This window comes from Papio anubis, chromosome 7 (assembly GCF_008728515.1).
Source record: "Papio anubis isolate 15944 chromosome 7, Panubis1.0, whole genome shotgun sequence".
Lineage (NCBI taxonomy): Eukaryota > Metazoa > Chordata > Mammalia > Primates > Cercopithecidae > Papio > Papio anubis.
This window is the reverse complement of record NC_044982.1, coordinates 137,147,751-137,164,659: the sequence shown is the minus strand read 5'-3', so window position 1 is coordinate 137,164,659 and position 16,909 is coordinate 137,147,751. Positions and strand designations below refer to the sequence as shown.

The window sequence follows — 16,909 nt, the reverse complement described above, 5'->3', positions numbered from 1 at the left end:
CTGAGAATGCGTGTGATTCCTTTCAGCTGTTCTATGCTTCTTATCTTGATTAGATTCAGAGTTATGGGGACTCTCAAAGGCACCATATAACTTGCCCCTAGAAGATGTTTCTAGTTTCTTTAATTCCAAACCAAAGGCATGCCCACTCCAAATCAACGAATCAATTCGTTCCATTATTTCAATATGAAAATATACATTTAGGATGGGGGTTCTCTAGATAGAAAAAGAAACCACAAAGAATCTTTCACGGACCCTATCACAAAACATAACTATTAGATTAATATACATATCCACTGCAAAAGGTGAGGAAAAATTATTATACATAATGAGTACAAAGACACGAAAGAACAGAATGGAGGGAGAGAGGAACAGAGGGAGGAAGGAAAAAAGAGAGGGGAGATATGAAAAAGGAAGCTGTGGTTAGATCCAGTCAGGATTTGAGTCGGAGTTGGGGGTGAGATTAGTACCTACAAAGTTCTCTCTCTCAAAAACAAACAAACAAAAATACATTCACATTTAATCAGAAGTCAAAAGGGCAAGTTGAAACATAAAACGTAGCATTTGGAAAATAAAAAGGGGACTGTATCTTTAGCGCTGATTAAAGAGAAAGGGGACCAAGTAAGCCTAGAGATCTATATTACACTGACTCCATCCACTCTCCAAGCTGCCGTCTGAACTTAAAAGAGGCTTCTTAGGTGGGTCCCCTTTCTTCCTAGGATACTCCCTTTAAAACTACTAAACAGAGGTAACAGCAACCAGTTGCCACAAGGCCACTGGTCACTCCTGACCAACCAGATCACTAACAGCCCTTGCATTAAAAAAACAAAAGCAAATAAAACTGTGAAAGGAATGAGGGTCTCATGGCCTCAGGGCCGCTTTTCCAACCTCCACCTGTCTTTCCCCAGTATAACAAAAGTACTGCCTAAAGCCTTTCCACTCAGGCACTCACTGGCAGTTTCCCAGACATCCCTATTTCCCACTGCTAAATAGAGACTACTGGCAGGAGGATTTGGATAAGACAAATAACCTTGCCAAGGGAAGGGGCTGAATTCTGGTTAGCTCCATTATGGCCTTTCACTGATAGTAAAAAGTAAATTAAAACCGATTTAAACTGGCTCAAGATGTTTGGACAACTATGTTGTAGATGGGGAGACATTTTCAGAATTCAATATCTTTTCTTCTTGACCAATTTTCACTCTGAATTGTAAAATCTTGAATTGGCTATCACCAGCAAAATCTACATAAAATAACAGGTTAACAGTAACACTTAAAGTTTATTTCAGATTCTTGACCCAAGACTCAATTTCTCAGGCTTCAAACTGAGCCACTTAAAAAAAAAAAAAAAAAAAAAATGTGCTTTGGGCAAAAACAACATGATATGCAATCCCTGCCAAAAGGAATATAAAAAACAGGTTCATTTGATCATTTCTATTGTCGTAAGCAAAGACTGACATGGAGGCAAATACAGCCTTAAACACGTTGGCTCGCTCCTCGCTGGCCTCACACCAAGGGTGTGGTTCTAGACAGGAACAGGCAGTAGGGCCAAGGGGTACTGCCTGGGTTCTTGGAGGCTAAGCCCCAATTCAGCCTTTCTCAAAGAGTGTGGTCTCGGTGATGTAAGTTCTAAATACAGGCCCCAGTCAAAACAAAATGGTGGGAACAAAGCCAAACTACATTTGTTTTTATCATTAGAAGTGCTCGGCTTCCCCTTTTTAAGCTCTATTAGCATAAAACACACACTTCCCAATTTCTTTTGTACCACTTTCCAAAAGGGATGAACAGATTCCTTTGAAGGGAGCACTGTATTCACCTTTGTATTCCTATAAACTATTATACTATCTACATAATAGGATCTTTGTCGAAGAGATGGATAGAAAAAATTTCAGATGATTTCAAGAGAGAGGTTAAGAGATGAGATGGATATGAGAGCAGATCTAAGAAAAATGGACAAAGTAGGTATATTTCCATGATAGTGATGAAGGACTAGAAAACCAAATAGCCGAGGCACAACAGGCGGGGCTTAGTTTCTGGCCTAAATCTAACGGGAGCCGAGTAGATCGGAGAGTACTGAAAACAGGTGGGAGCATTAAAGTGCATTAGAAGCAGCCAAAATGAGAGCCTAGCCATGAAGCATAACAAGGATGAGGGGAAAGCTCTCTTAGGACCCTTCTTCCTTTTGCTAGTTCAATCAGAGAAGAGAAAGAGGATGTAAATGGTCAGTTTGACAATTGATGAGGAAACAGTTTAGGAAAAAATCACATCATTTCTCACATAGTCATTTATTGAATACATATTTGGAGCACAAAGTCATCTTTAATGGGCAATAATAAAGCTGGAAGAAAATCACGTCAATAATGAAGTGTAAATACAATCAAACTAGCTGCTCATATCTGTTTGCCCCTCTGAAGAGAAGACAGGAAAGCAGATTGCAATCTATCCATTTGACACTCACACAGAAATACTCTAGACCCACACTGAAAAAAATCTACAGGATCTCATTCTGGACCTTCCTAAGCATTCTAGATTTAGTCAGCCGGATTGTTGGTTAATTACCAACTTGACAGACTTCTCGAGTTAAGTATTAACCTCAAAGAGAAAGTCTGCAGCTTATCATAAACATGGAACTCAGTGCCCAATATTCTATGATTTTCCAGAGAAGCTGGCTTCATCTCTTTGTGTACATTATTAATAGAAATAGTTACTGATTATCTGAACTGCAACTCTTCCATAAGACAAATTATCCAGCAAATAAAACATCAATATTGCTGTTCAAGAATTTCTCTAGCCAAGAGTTTCTTAGCATTTTAGAGATTGCCCACTACTGTTTGCCCTGAAGATTGTGACAAATATTTATTTATTTTCTTAGAAAGAAGAGTGTCACCTTCCTATTTTCTAAAGCTTCTTTACTCTTCAACTGTCAAGGTTCACCCATCCATCATTACCATAATGGCATGTCGGCACCAGCAGTAAAGATTCCGCCTTTACGTGGAATCTATGCCTCATGCGTCAGCTGTGCTGTTGGGGTGTGCTCCTGTCCAGGTGAATAGGAAAGCTATCTGGTAAGCAAAAAAACTCACAAGATGCTAACCAAGCTATTTTATTTTTTTAACCAAAAAGAGATGCTTATTTTTCCATGTTTTAATTACACACATGCTATTCTTTAGAAAGAACCACAAAATATACAAGGATTCCTGAATAAAGAGTCAACCTTTCCCTGGTTCAGAATTCAGCATTAACAGTCATACAAAATATGTAAACTTGTCAGGAGTTGCAGAAAACAGATCTCAGTTCAGTCAGTAACAATATGCAAAAGATTCTTAAACACATTTCGACAATTTACATCCGGGGATTTCCCCAAGGAATAAGAATGTCCAGTTTACATAATAATAATTGACAAGTATTTCAGTTACTTGTTTATAAAAGCTTTTCAATTCCCATAAGACTTTAACATGAAAATCAAGGCCCACTCAATCTCTTTTTATATTATATTTGATCTACAATGTTAGATCAAGTTATGTATCTTTTCTTACAAAATTCAAGAGACCATAAATCATTTTTTTCTGATGTTTGAAATGTATAAAAATATTTGCATGAGAACTTTTCAAATAAATGGATTTACCTGCCAAAACCCAACTCTCTTGTGTGCACTGATCTCTACATTTGGCCAAGTCTTCTATAAACTCTTGTCAGGGATCTTGACATTCAAAATCACTGAGAACATTGCTACGTTTTAAAAATATGATGACCTCATCCTTGTCCTGGATGGACTTGATCTCTGGTAATTAATTTTGTACCTTCAGGTTTAGAATATTTTAAAATTTCATTTATTTCCCTAATCAGGAGCTAAGCTCTTGTGCTAATTTTCCCTAACTTTCCAATGCTGTCTTTCTACTTTGGTTTACAACCTGGGGTTTTGTGTCCTTTTGTGTCCTTTGTAAAATAGGCTTTGCCAAAAGTCCAGGGTTCATAGTCTGGCTTCTCCACTTAACAGCCATATGACACTGGGAAAGTTAATCAATTTACCTTGGTCTCAGATTCTTTATCCATAAATTGAGCTAACAATAATCTCTTCCTTCAAGAGTTGTAAGGGTTTAACAAGATAATGTGTGCAATTACTCAGCATGGTGCCTGGTACATAGGGAGCTCTTGCTCACATATCAACATCAAGTTTAGGGCCTGAGAACTTTAGGACCTTTACCTAATCAAAGGCTTCTTTAGGGATGAGACTTTTTTCAAGTCTGTCTTCTCCCCTGGGAAATAAGCTCTAAAAAAGCATGGCCTGAGCCTGACTTATTAACCACTGTATCCTAGGCTTAACAAATCCCTTGGCCTTGTGTTAAACATACATTTGCTAAATGAATAATGGGTGACTGTACACATATGGATGAAAGAAATCAGCTCACCAGAAAGACACTATCTTTGAATATAGATGCAAAAGTGAGGAGGCAGAGAGACTCACCAGAGACATCCTGAGGTTTCAACCCATCTCAGTTCTGACCCTATGTGTCCGAAACGTGGAGTCCCCAGTGGGAACTTCTCTGGGGATAGGAGTGGGAAATTCAGGTCTTTAGATACTTGGAAGATGTGCTTTTATGATTCAAGGACAGAAAACTGTAATTTGGTGCTAAAGAAAGTATTTGGCAAGTCTCAGAAGAAAAAACACACAGTAACCAGAAGCAAAAATAATGCCATACCCAGATTTGCCCAGAAGTCACAAATTAAAACATATACTTAGCACAGATAGAACATGGTAAAGAGTGTGCCTCACATATCTGTCTCATCTATTATACCTTGCCAAAGCTAGCCAGGTCATTGTCAAACATACACAATGTTGATATCTTATTTTAATTTAAACTAAAGGATGCAATATCTGGTTTTGATTCCCATGAGTCAAGAAAGTCTTTTTCCAATCACCAGAGGAAAACCTGTAATCTATTGATATTTCATTAGGACAAAGGTGAATAAAGAAGACACAAAAAAGGGAGTAGAAAAAGAACAAGGAGCAAAGGATCAAAAGAACCTGGATAATATATGGAGAGATCATTTATAATTCTACATACTTTGTTTTGCATCTTGTACTTTGGAGGTACTTAATAAAGACTTAAACCAATTACTATGGAGAGAGTGATTAAAACAAAGATAAAGAATGACAGAAAAGTGACACTGCAGGTGGAGAAAATAGCTAAGATAAAAAGTGAAGGAGGAAGATGAGATGAGAACAGTAAGCAAGAATACAGGAAGGAAAAAAAGGAAAGAGAAGAATGGTGAAATGGAGTAGTTAGAAAACCATGTGCAGATAGTGGAGTGTGTGTGTGTGTGTGTGTGTGTGTGTGTGATATTAAAATTGAAATGCATAAATTAGGTCTTGGAAAGAAGTGGATGGAGAAAATAACTGAAGGCCAAGGAAAGCAAGAGCAATCATGGGAAGGATTTAGGGTTTATTAACTGTCGTAACTCTTTCAAAGGCTTCCATGCCACATCTTGCATCATCCTCTTGGTCTTTAAATTTGGCTGCTAACTGGGGGGAATCTAATTTGTATATTGTTTCTAATTTATTTTCCTTCAATTCATCTATTCATTCTTCTGATGCTTTCTTAGAAACAGGAAATTATATTTTTTATTTATTAGAATAAACCCATAAAACACCCTGTTGCCTTGAACTTTAAGGTAGATTGAAATGCAGCCCAAGATTTTAAAACAAAAAAGTAAACTTAACAGAAACCTGGATTTTAGCCCAGAAGTGTACCAGCCTCATGAATTTGGCATTACATGTTTTCTGAAAAGCTGACCACAGTTTAAGTATATATAATCATAAAAAAGGGAGGCTCTGTATTGCCTTTATTGGGGAAAACAATTCTTCATTGGGGATTTGGTGAGTTGCCCATTCTGTATGAAGTAAATTCAAGTCATATCTAGTAAGTAATAATTATTAACACACCTTAAAAGTAAATTTTGTGAAGTATTTTTAAATGGCTATTTTTATATATAAGCAAGTCCTTTAACTTCTCAAGACCTGTTACCTCATGTGTAAAATCTTAGGGGAGGAAAGTGTTTTCAGCCTGAGCAAAACCACTTGTATTGGTTTAAATTTGGAGCTACTGTGTTCCAGTTTCTTACATCAGAAAGGATCTGAAGTAAAGACATTTTAAAACTACCATGCCAGCTGATCCCTCTCCCAGACACCTGCCTTCCAGGAGGATAGGATCCAGCACTCCTTCTCAGTCCTTCTCACCCCATCGTTTCACACGCCCTTCCTAGTCTCTTTACGTTAGGCCTTTCCTTTGCCCTCCCATGTCTTTTTGGGGCCTGATGCTGGTCTTCCTCTTTGCCCCACACTGGAATTTATAACTATTTATTCATTTTCTGCTATAAGAAGAAGAAAAAGCCAAGCAGGGTATGGTGGATTGAGAGTATAAGGAGTCATGCTGAAGAGAGGGATACTTAGCCCCAATCCTGTAGTTCCATGTAAGAAATCCACCTAATCCAGCCTGGCTCCTTATGCATTATCCTGGCATCGACTTACAGAGCCATGATTCTTGGAGGGTGTGGTAGAGACAGTTAATGCTCAACAAGTATTCATATTTGTTATTTCCTAGCCTCCCTTGCAGTTAAGTCAGGGCCAGGTGACAATGTTAGCCAATGAACTATAAGAGGAAGAAGAATTTAAAAACCACTGTGTCTCTTTCATCTTACCCTTTGCCCGATGCAGGGACCTCAGACGCCATTAGTCCAGATACTGTGGCTCCGTGACGGAGAAGGCCACCCAACCCACTCAGGATGTGACATGGGTAAGAATAAGCCTTTACTGTGTTTATGCCACTAAGATTGCAGGGTTGTTTATAACTGCATCATAGTGTAGCCTATCTGGGCAAACATCTAGGAAAGAATGGGACCTAAATAATTGTTAACAATCACGCTCTGCTTTTTGATGGTTAACAACACTAAAACTCATGAATTTCTACCTCTTCGTAGATCAATAGAGGTGTAAAGGTACAACTCTGCCAGGAAAGAAATGAGTAATAGTAAATTATATTTAGGTGGCCCTTTTAGGACTCCATAAATATTCAATGAGGTATTTTAAGCAAGTATTTTGATTCATGAACACAATTTACTTTTCTTGGATTCACATAACAGTAAAATTTCATTGAAAAAATTACTTAGTAGAAAATGTGTAATTTGTTTTATTCTAATCAAAATATTCCTTGGACCATTCAGTTTCCTGGCTACTCCCTGACTTAAATCTCAATTTGGAGGAATTTTTTTTCTATAAACATCTGTTATAAAGGCACTCATTTAAAAGAGATTAAAATATTAACAGAATCCAGACAGAGTTTACAAGCAACTGCAAAGCACAGGCAATAGAAGCTCTAAGCTCTGCACTGGAGAAACTTTACAACATAAACTTGCCTGTGCTTTAACTCATGTGATTATGCTAAGACCCTTATCCATGTTTTCCATAAGTGGATCCCCCAAAAACACATTTTGGAAGATTGTCTCAAACTCATGAAAATCTATTAGTAAATAAAGCCAATCTGTATGGATATACTAATATTCTGGGCCAGACTGACAAGTAGGTAAAGCAGGAGACCATTGAGGAGTGAAAGAGAGACTCCAAAGATTCTCTCTGCAGTCTATTATTGTGCCTAAAATCCTACAATCAGTGTTTCTTTCCTTTGACTCTTGAAGTATTGCATTTCTCTGTGGTGTCTTAATCATAAATGCAGATATCCCTAGAATGGACAACATCTGACGGTTGTTCCATGACAACTTAAGAATAACTTTACTAGAATAGAACAAGATATAGGTAGAAAAGGAGAGGCAAGAGAGATTATACTGAAGATCAAGGGACCAGCTGAATGGCATGAAGATGGAAATACTGAAACCATGGTCTAAAATAAAAGTCAACAGATGACCAACTGATTAATAAATCAGAATATTCTTCTTGAACACCTAATATCTTCAAGACATTATACCAAGCACCATACAAGGTACAGAAATATATGAGGCAGGATGGCTGTCTTCATGAAGTTTGAGGTCCGGTAGTTTTTGTTATGGAGCCAGGAAATGGACGGGTGGTTAGACCTAGAGCTAGAAATACAAGGGTAGCCAATATTCCTCCTCAGCAAGTCTGTATATGGCTCCAGGGAGGCCAACATTAGGCAAGTAAAGGATATTATGGGATTGAAGTAAATGATATTTAAAAAGGAAACAAGCATGAAATGAATGATAAACTAATAAAGCCATTCTCCCCTTGGCAAATATTTTTACTCTCTTTAGCGTGAGAATAAATTACAGGCTTTGATGCCTGGAGAATTTTATGTCCTTCCACCAAATAAAAAGAAACATAAGGTGGATCTCACATAATTAGTTTGTTGCTTTGCTTTTTGGGTTTGAGATTTTTGTTTGTTTATCTGTTTAAAATACTTACCGTCAAACCTTGCAAGTCTGTTGATATCTGCTCCAAGTTCCGAAGTAACTGATAGTGCATGGCGGACTTTTAGGTTCGTTTCCCTGTGAAATTATTGACATGACATGAATTTTTATATGGAACAGCCAACAGCATCCGACCAAAGCAATCAGGTGGGTGTAGCACATGCAAAGCCAAACCCAAGAGATCCAAGAAACTCTCCTTTGAATGTCATTCACACTTCGCTCACTGTTTCAGGAAAGTGGGCAGGGCTTCTTGGGCTCCTAAGAGTTGGCATTCTACCCATGGCACATCTTTATAACAACACACTGATCTGTTTTGCATTTTGAAAGAACAGAGGACATAACAAATATGGTTTCATTTGAACCTACTCAGACATCATGCATGAGTTACAAAACACATTTGGAATAGGAACACAGTTGCCAAATAAAGGAAGCTAATATCACTCCAGAGTCTACTATCTACATAGGAGTTTTACTTGCAAAAGATGGTCATGGCTAATTTCACAGTAGCTGAAATTTAAATGGGAAAAGGAATACAGCTTTCATTTTCTTGGAGAATCAATCCAAGAAATCCATAAATCTAAAATAGACAACCTACACAAGCTTAGCAAATCACAGTGAGTTGTGCATCTTCTTATAGGTGGGACCACACATACTTTGGACAGATGGCTCTCTGATATTCATAAACAGCCAGCAGTTAAGATTCTATGGCCATCACTTATGTCTTGTGTTTAAGGGCTTACCATCCCAGTTTTCTCACTGAATTCAGCCTAATTCTCTTACACTGTAGGTTAAGATCAGTTATCAGAGTTCTATGTTTTATGGAAATGTTTAGTGATACATTCATTCAGTCAACAAATATTGATTAAATACATACCCGAGTCACCCAAGATACTCAATGCTCCCCCAAAAGGATAGTCATCCTCTTGGGGAAAACAAGTGGTAGGTAAAAAAGCAAACATCACTGTGTGGAATTTTGTGCAAATCCATGAAATAACTCATTGTAGACAGGCAAAAAGCGGATACCTAACAAGGCATCCAATCTTAACCTTCTGTAAATGAACTTCACAATGATGTAGGACAATATGAGTCCAACTCAAGGAATACCCATTGTTAAAATAGCTTTCTTCAGGAAAGACTAAGTTGGATGTATAACTGAAGCTAGTTTGTTTAAAAGTAATCTTATTCATCAAAACCTGCTGATTCCTAGGAGGCAGAGATGAGTAGGAATTGAGATAGTCAAGAACTTCATAGATGAAGCAGAAATTGAGCTGGCTTGATGGACAAGAGTGAGATAAGTGGTAGAGAGGCTAAAGGGTCAACATGTCCATCCACTTAAACAACTGTTCAAATAACTGAAATAGTCACACCAAAAAAAGACAGATAGCCCTAGTTCTTTAGCCCTAATCTACGTCATGTCATTTATCAAAGTTTGTCATCATTTTGAATTACTTCCTCAGGATCCTCTCCACTATCTCACTTCTACCTTCAAATGCGAAAAACAAAAGAGTAAGAATAATCACACATAGGCCTTCTTGATACTTTTAAAAAGTATTTTTCAAGACTCCTGATTAATGCCTTCATTGTCATTCCACACTCTTCCTTAATCTGCCTGAGTATCTTGATAAACTTCAAAGTCATTTTCAGCGTAAGAAACAATACCAAAAGATGCTGTATCCCCCTTACTCAGAATTGCATCTTACTATAGTTTCACATCTTGCAAAACCATAGTATAATATCACAACCAAGATATTGATATCGAAATAGTTAAGATACAGAACATTTCTATCACCACGGGATCCCTCAGGTTGTGCTCCATAGCCATACCCACCTCCCTGCCTTTCCCACCTCACCTTAACACCTGGCAACTACTAATCTGCTCTCTATTTCCATGATTTTGCCTTTTCAAAAGGCAAAATTTTATAAACAGAATTATACTGTATGTGACCTTTGGGTTTGACTATTTTTAGTCAGTATAATTCTCTGAAGATTCATCTAGAGTGTTACATGTATCAGTAGTTCAGTCATTGTTATTGCTAAGTAGTATTCCATGGTATGAATGCACCACAATTTTTTCAACCATTGACTTATAGAAGGATATTCAAGTTGTTTTCATTTATGGATGTTATGCATAAAGCCACCATAAACATTCATGTACAGATTTTTGTACAAACATGTCTTCATTTCTCTGGGATAAATGCCCAGGGGTGAAATTGTTGGGCTGTATGTTAACTGCATGTTCAGTTTTTAAGAAACTACAAAACCATTTTCCAGAGTGATTGTAGCATGTTACATTCCCACTCACAATGTATAAATGATCCTGTTTCCCTACTTCCTTGCTAGCATTTGGAGTTGTCACTCTTTTTTATTTTAGCCATTCTGATAGGTCTGTAGTGAGGTCTCATTGTAGTTTTAGTTTGTATTTCCCCAGTAGTTAATGGTGTTGAGCATCTTTTCATGTGCTTCTTTGCCATTTGTATGTCCTCTTTGGTGATATGTCTCTTTATGTCATTTGCCCATTTTCAAATGGTATGGTTTGTTTTTTTACTATTGAGTTTTTAAGAAGCTTTTTTTTTTTTTTTTTTTTTTGAGACTGAGTCTGGCTCTGTCGCCCAGGCTGGAGTGCAGTGGCCGGATCTCAGCTCACTGCAAGCTCCGCCTCCCGGGTTTACGCCATTCTCCTGCCTCAGCCTCCGGAGTAGCTGGGACCACAGGCGCCCGCCACCTCGCCCGGCTAGTTTTTGTATTTTTTAGTAGAGACGGGGTTTCACCGTGTTAGCCAGGATGGTCTCGATCTCCTGACCTTGTGATCCGCCTGTCTCAGCCTCCCAAAGTGCTGGGATTACAGGCTTGAGCCACCGCGCCCGGCTAAGAAGCTTTTAAAAAATATATTCAAGATACAAGTCCCTAGTCAAATAGATGGTTTACAAATATTTTCTTCTAGTCTGTAACTTATCTTTAAGCCCTTCTAACAGGGACTTCTGTGGAACAAAAATTTTTAATTTCATGAAGTCCAGTTTATCAAGGTTTTCCTTTTACGGATTATGTTTTCTGTGTCAAGTCTAAGAATCTGACTAGCCAGCTCTAGGTTTCAAAGATTATCTCCTATTTTTTTTCTCAAAGCTTTTTATACTTTACATTTGAAATCAATTTCTATAATACTTATAGAGCTATTCAAATTATCTATGTCATATTAAGTGTATAGTCTGTTTTTTTTGAGAAAGAGGGTCCATTTCTTCTAAATTGTCAAATTTCTGTGTGCACAGTTGTTTGTGGTATTTCTTTTTTACCTTTATAACGTCTTCAGGATCTATACCAAACTGCCAAATTGCCATTGTTCATGCATAATATTGCTGATTTGTGTCTTCTTTTTTTTCTTTTATCAGTATTCTTAGAGGTTTGTCACTTGTATTGATGTTTCCAAAGAACTAGCTCTGTATTGTTGATTGTCTTTATTTTTTTGTTTTGTTTTGTTTTCAAGTCTATTTATTTCTGCTCTTTATTATCTCCTTCCTACTGCTTCTTTTGGGTTTATTTTGCTGTTTTCTAGGTTTTTTAGATGAATGATAAGATTATTTGAGAATTTTTCTCTTTTCAAATGTATGCCATAAATGTTCCTCTCAGAACTGTGTTAGTTGTGTCTAAACTGTTCTGACCAAAGTAGGGTCCCACAGACTAAAGCACTATTTGAATAGCTCAGTATGGCAATAATTTGGAAGGCACCAGTTAAAACCATGGACTCTGGTGTCAGACTGCCAGGTTCGAGTCCTGGTTTCACTCTTCAGATGCTTTGGGCAAATTACTTAGGCTTTCTAAGCCTTGATTTCATTGTCTGTACAATAGGGCTTATATAGCATCTATATCAGGATTAAATGATAAATTCCACCTAAAGAACACAAACACATACTGTCATTAAAATGTAAACATTCAATAAATGTTTTTATGCCAGACAAATTAAATCCTCTGAAACAGAACTGCTATATGGTCTATAACTAAATTAAAAATTAATATCAACATCAAAACTGCATCATATTCTGTTTCTCTCTTCTTTTCCTATGTCTTCATTTGACACAGTTCCTAAAGGTTGCCTTTTAAAGTAACATCAGTCCTTCCTTCCCTCCTCAGGGAATCTTGATCTCTACCCCTCTCATTTTCCCTATAAAATCACTTGAAATCAAAACAAGCAGAAACTGTTTTTGAAAACATCTGAGGAATCTTACTGAAGATTCTCTGTGTAAAGTTATTCCTGTATATAAGTTTAGCTCACTGTTTCTGCAAGAAAATAAATTTAAGAGAAAAGACAGTTTCAAAATTACTGCAGAGTAATTAACTATGGACTTTGCGATGTAAACTCCTATGTCTCCCAAGAAGATACCGAACAAGGTTAAGTCTTATCTCTAAAGACATTACTTTTAAATAAATTGAAAACCAACTGAATTATTCCAATTTTAATAACTTACCCATCAAGCTCAGCAGTTTCAACATAACAGAGACCATGTGGCTCACTACTTGATAGGAGAAGTAAATCAGCCTATTTTCAAAAATCATAACAAAATAATACTTGAGAAGTTAGATTGGTTGAAAGTCTTCTACAGTATATCACCTCTTGATTACTAACGAGCCAACAGAGCCTTAGAAACAAAGTAAAAGAAGTGAGATCCTGTTCTACCTCTATGTCATATGCCCTGAACCAAACCCTCCCTCTTCCCTGTTCGTCCTTTATATGCCCCTTGACTATCACAACATAAACAAGCGAAGGAGCTGTCCTATGAATTAATAACCACTTGATTCACCTTTTTTGAATGAAACATATAAATTCTATTTTCTTGCTTTGATAATTACTAACATAAAACTCTCTCCAATAAATAATTGGAAATACATGCACAAACTTTAATTACCTTGTGTCATCAGTTAAAAACAGGGAGCAGACAAAGGAGATGGGGACAAAACAGAAGGGAAATAGATGGAGGCAACTAAAAAAATAAAATAAAAATAAGAGAGGCAAGGAAGTTAAGAAAGAGATAAAGATGGTAAGAAAAAAGTAAAAGATGGTAGGAAGTAAGAAAGGAGAGCTAAGATAAAGTAGGGACTAAGGAAGAGAGCAAGACAGAAGAGAAAATGTAGTTAAAGGCAGTGGGAAGAAATCAGAGACTGAGTAGTTTGGGTTTTTCAGAGATAATCAGTTCTATTCTGATGTCCAGTTGAGCTTTGCAAATCACCTATCACAATTCAGTTTTAGAATCCTGGTAGCTCTCTAAATTGGTAAAGTTCTTATCGATTTCATTTCAAATTTCTAAACTTATTTTAAAAATAAGCATTTTTATAAAATTTTGAAGAGTCTGAATATCTAAAAAGAATTGGCTTAAATTTTAGCAATTTAGTTTGAGACATTAGCCTAACAATTTTCTAGCTATGTCTGAATCTATGATTGGCATTCCAAATCTGTGAAATTTTCTTACCTTTGTTTTTTAAAACATTAGAATTGCTTTGTTCTTGAGTCTTGGGGGTTAAATTTAGAATCAATTTACTTTCTTGAGTCTCAAGCTTTTAAATTTGCAACTCAAAAATAGGGTGTGTGTGCGTGTGTGCGTGCGTGTGTGTGTGTGTGTGTGTGTGGTTTTGTCCAAATTGGGATTGGAATAAAACAGAGCTGGGGAAAAATGCCCTGTGACAGCCCCTAAAGGAATAAGTGGGTTTGCATTACCAAGGCTCTTACACAACTCTGAATCAAAGAGCCACAGAAGCTTGTTGAGGCAGAAATTTTCTGACTTGTCACACTGTGAACAGAGCAAAGCCACATAAAGAAAGTGATGTCGCTCTTGGACCAAAAACTACCCATCCTGATTTTAAAGGGAAAAAAAAGTTTTCTGAAAATTCACCTTGATCTTACTTCCCACATTTAAATTTCAATGCATAAGAGCAGGCACAAGGCACTAAACAGGAAAAGAGCTCAATAGTCAGTCTGTGGGCCTGCGCCTCTCCTCCCCTGAGCTTAAAAGGCTCATTTGAAACAAAATCCAAAATTCTCTAATCCTAAGAATCTGTGACTGAATACAGTTATGAAGTATAGAGAAAGATGCCTATTTGTACCCAGGGCTGCTTTTCTTTGAAACTCGAATCCAGTGTTACTGTTGAAGACTGGGCAGGGCTGCATTGACACTCACACCATGGTAAACAAGGGGAGGAGTCCCTGCACACAGCTGGCTAGGAACATGTGACTGAGGCGCCACTGCCATCTGGCGGTCAGATTCTCTCCTGAGCAGTGACCCAGCTTCCCACAGGCTGACCCCCACAGGTTCCAGGCTAACTGTTCCTGCTCACTGTACTCTCTGGGACCGAGACACCTACCTTCCCCACCTCCGCCCATCTCCCCAGTTACCACCTTTCTCTTTGATGTTCTGTGAACCTTCCTCCGGCTTTCTTACTCCGTGATCGCCATGCTGCACTCCCTTCATCTATCCTCCCTTCTCCCTGTCCCTCTGCTGAGGCCTGCTGTTCCCTTTTGTTAACCTCATCCTTCAAGGCATTAATTCATTGTGGTTGAGGAGGGAGTGTGAAGGGAAGGCCCAGGGGGGCCAGGAGGATAAGAGGTCAATGTGCTCATCGTCATGCAGGCAGGCCTATTTTCTAGTGCACTCAGTCATAATTGTGAAAAGGAAAGGGCAGGAGAGCTGCAGAAAAAGCCCTGCTCATCCCTTGTCACCCCTTTCCAGAGGTGCTGTGCCAGGAGTGGAGCAACACATGGATTTCGGGGCCCACCTTCCCCAGGACTCTGAGTCTCACAGCAGGCCTCCTCAAACTGACTCCTCCAGTAAATCCTACAGGGACCCAATTCCTAGTTGATCCAGAAACTTGTGTTCCAGATGTAGGTGTTTATGATTCCAAATAATGTAGCTGATATTTAGGGAGGGTTTACTATGTGTCCAGCACCGTCCTAAGAGCTTCACATGTGCTATTTTATTTAACGTTCACAGAAATCCTATAGCGCAGGTCCTATTGTTATCTCCACTTTACAGATGAGCAAAGTAAGGCCCAGAGGGGTACTGTAACTTCCTCAAGGTCACACAGTAAGTGGAGGAGCCAGGATTTCAATCTGGGCAGTATGAGGCATATACTGCAAGGGATACCAAAATGATTCAAAACCTCTTTGCTTCAAGGATTTGTATAGTTTAATAAAGGCAGAATATAAGGGTTCTAAGAGCCTTATTAATAAAGTGCTATGAAGGGAGTGCAAATGAGAGTGCAACATTGGATTGCTAGTTGAGGAAGGGCATCATGGAAAATTCTAGATGCAGTGAAAGGAGGTCCCCAAGGCAGAATGACTAACAGGAGTAAAGAAGTGGAAAGGAAAAGCATGAATATCCAAACTCACAGGTGGGCCAGGATATCATTAATTCCATTCAGAACCACCTATTATATGCCCCATATTTACTTTCTTTTGTGAATTATTAGTGCCTTTTCTCCTTGCTCTGCCAGGAAAGGCTCTGCTATGTCCTCCATGAAGGAACCAGTGTTTTCCAATACAACGCCCCTTCCCCAGCTTCCATGGGCAACAGAAAACAAATATTCCCATTAGAGGGAACCTGAAAAGAATGCACTGAACATATTTGGGTCCTCAGAGCCAAAGGCATTGTCCTCATAGGTTTATTAGTCATAATTAATGTTTGTTGAGTTAAAGAATAAAGTAAAATGTAAAGCAACGATAACACCTTAAAGCTATACAATTATTTAAGGATTTATAAAACCCTCTCTCATAATTGTGTCATTTTACTCTCTTAACCCTGTGAGTAGTATTCTTCCCATTGTATGGATGAGGAACCGGGGAGGTCATATCTGGCTCAGGAGTGAGGGAGGAATAGACTCTACCACACCCACCAGAAGAACTAAATTAACTCATGTAAAGCCCATGGCCCTTCCAAAGTCATTGAGGAACCCAAAGGCCCAAGAGACTTAACGCAATCCTCATGGACACGCATAGCTTAAATTGCAGATCTGGAACTAGAATTCAGAACTTCTGATCCCAAAATGTATGCTCTTTTCCTCTGGTGGGCTACTAAATCACTGGAACACAAAACTATGAAAAACAGAAAGTATTTCACTTTGTTTTATGCTTTGTTTTGCTTTGTTGGCGTTCAAAAATCAAAACCACAATGGTGAAAGAATATTTGGATTGTGGTTCCATGACCTGATGGAAAGATAAATTTGTAGAATTAAGTTGAACACTTTTGGATCTCCTTTTATTTTTTAGGCCATTCTCACACATAGAGTTATTTATCTTCTCTATCATCTACAACATTATCTTTTATTATAATCCAAAAATAAAAATAAAAAACAAAATAGCTCATGTATTGAGTCAAAAAACGAGAATGAGATTCTAAAAATGAACTTTGTATGGTGATAGGTAACATTTGTATTTAAAGTTTAAATTTCAGGTCCAATAAATGCATATTGGTTACTAATATGTACTAGACATATCATT

General features: G+C 37.9%; 1 protein-coding gene across 1 annotated transcript in view; it reads right to left on the bottom strand.

Annotated features, from left to right (window-relative positions):
• Positions 1-16,909, bottom strand: part of LOC101023626 (probable phospholipid-transporting ATPase IM) — a 271,533-nt gene that overhangs the window by 146,530 nt on the left and 108,094 nt on the right. The window contains exons 9-10 of the mRNA XM_009210142.4: positions 12,891-12,961; positions 8,429-8,511 (exon numbers count right to left, since the gene is read on the bottom strand). Coding sequence (XP_009208406.2) covers positions 8,429-8,511; positions 12,891-12,961 — 154 coding nt within the window. The remainder of the gene's footprint in view (positions 1-8,428; positions 8,512-12,890; positions 12,962-16,909) is intronic.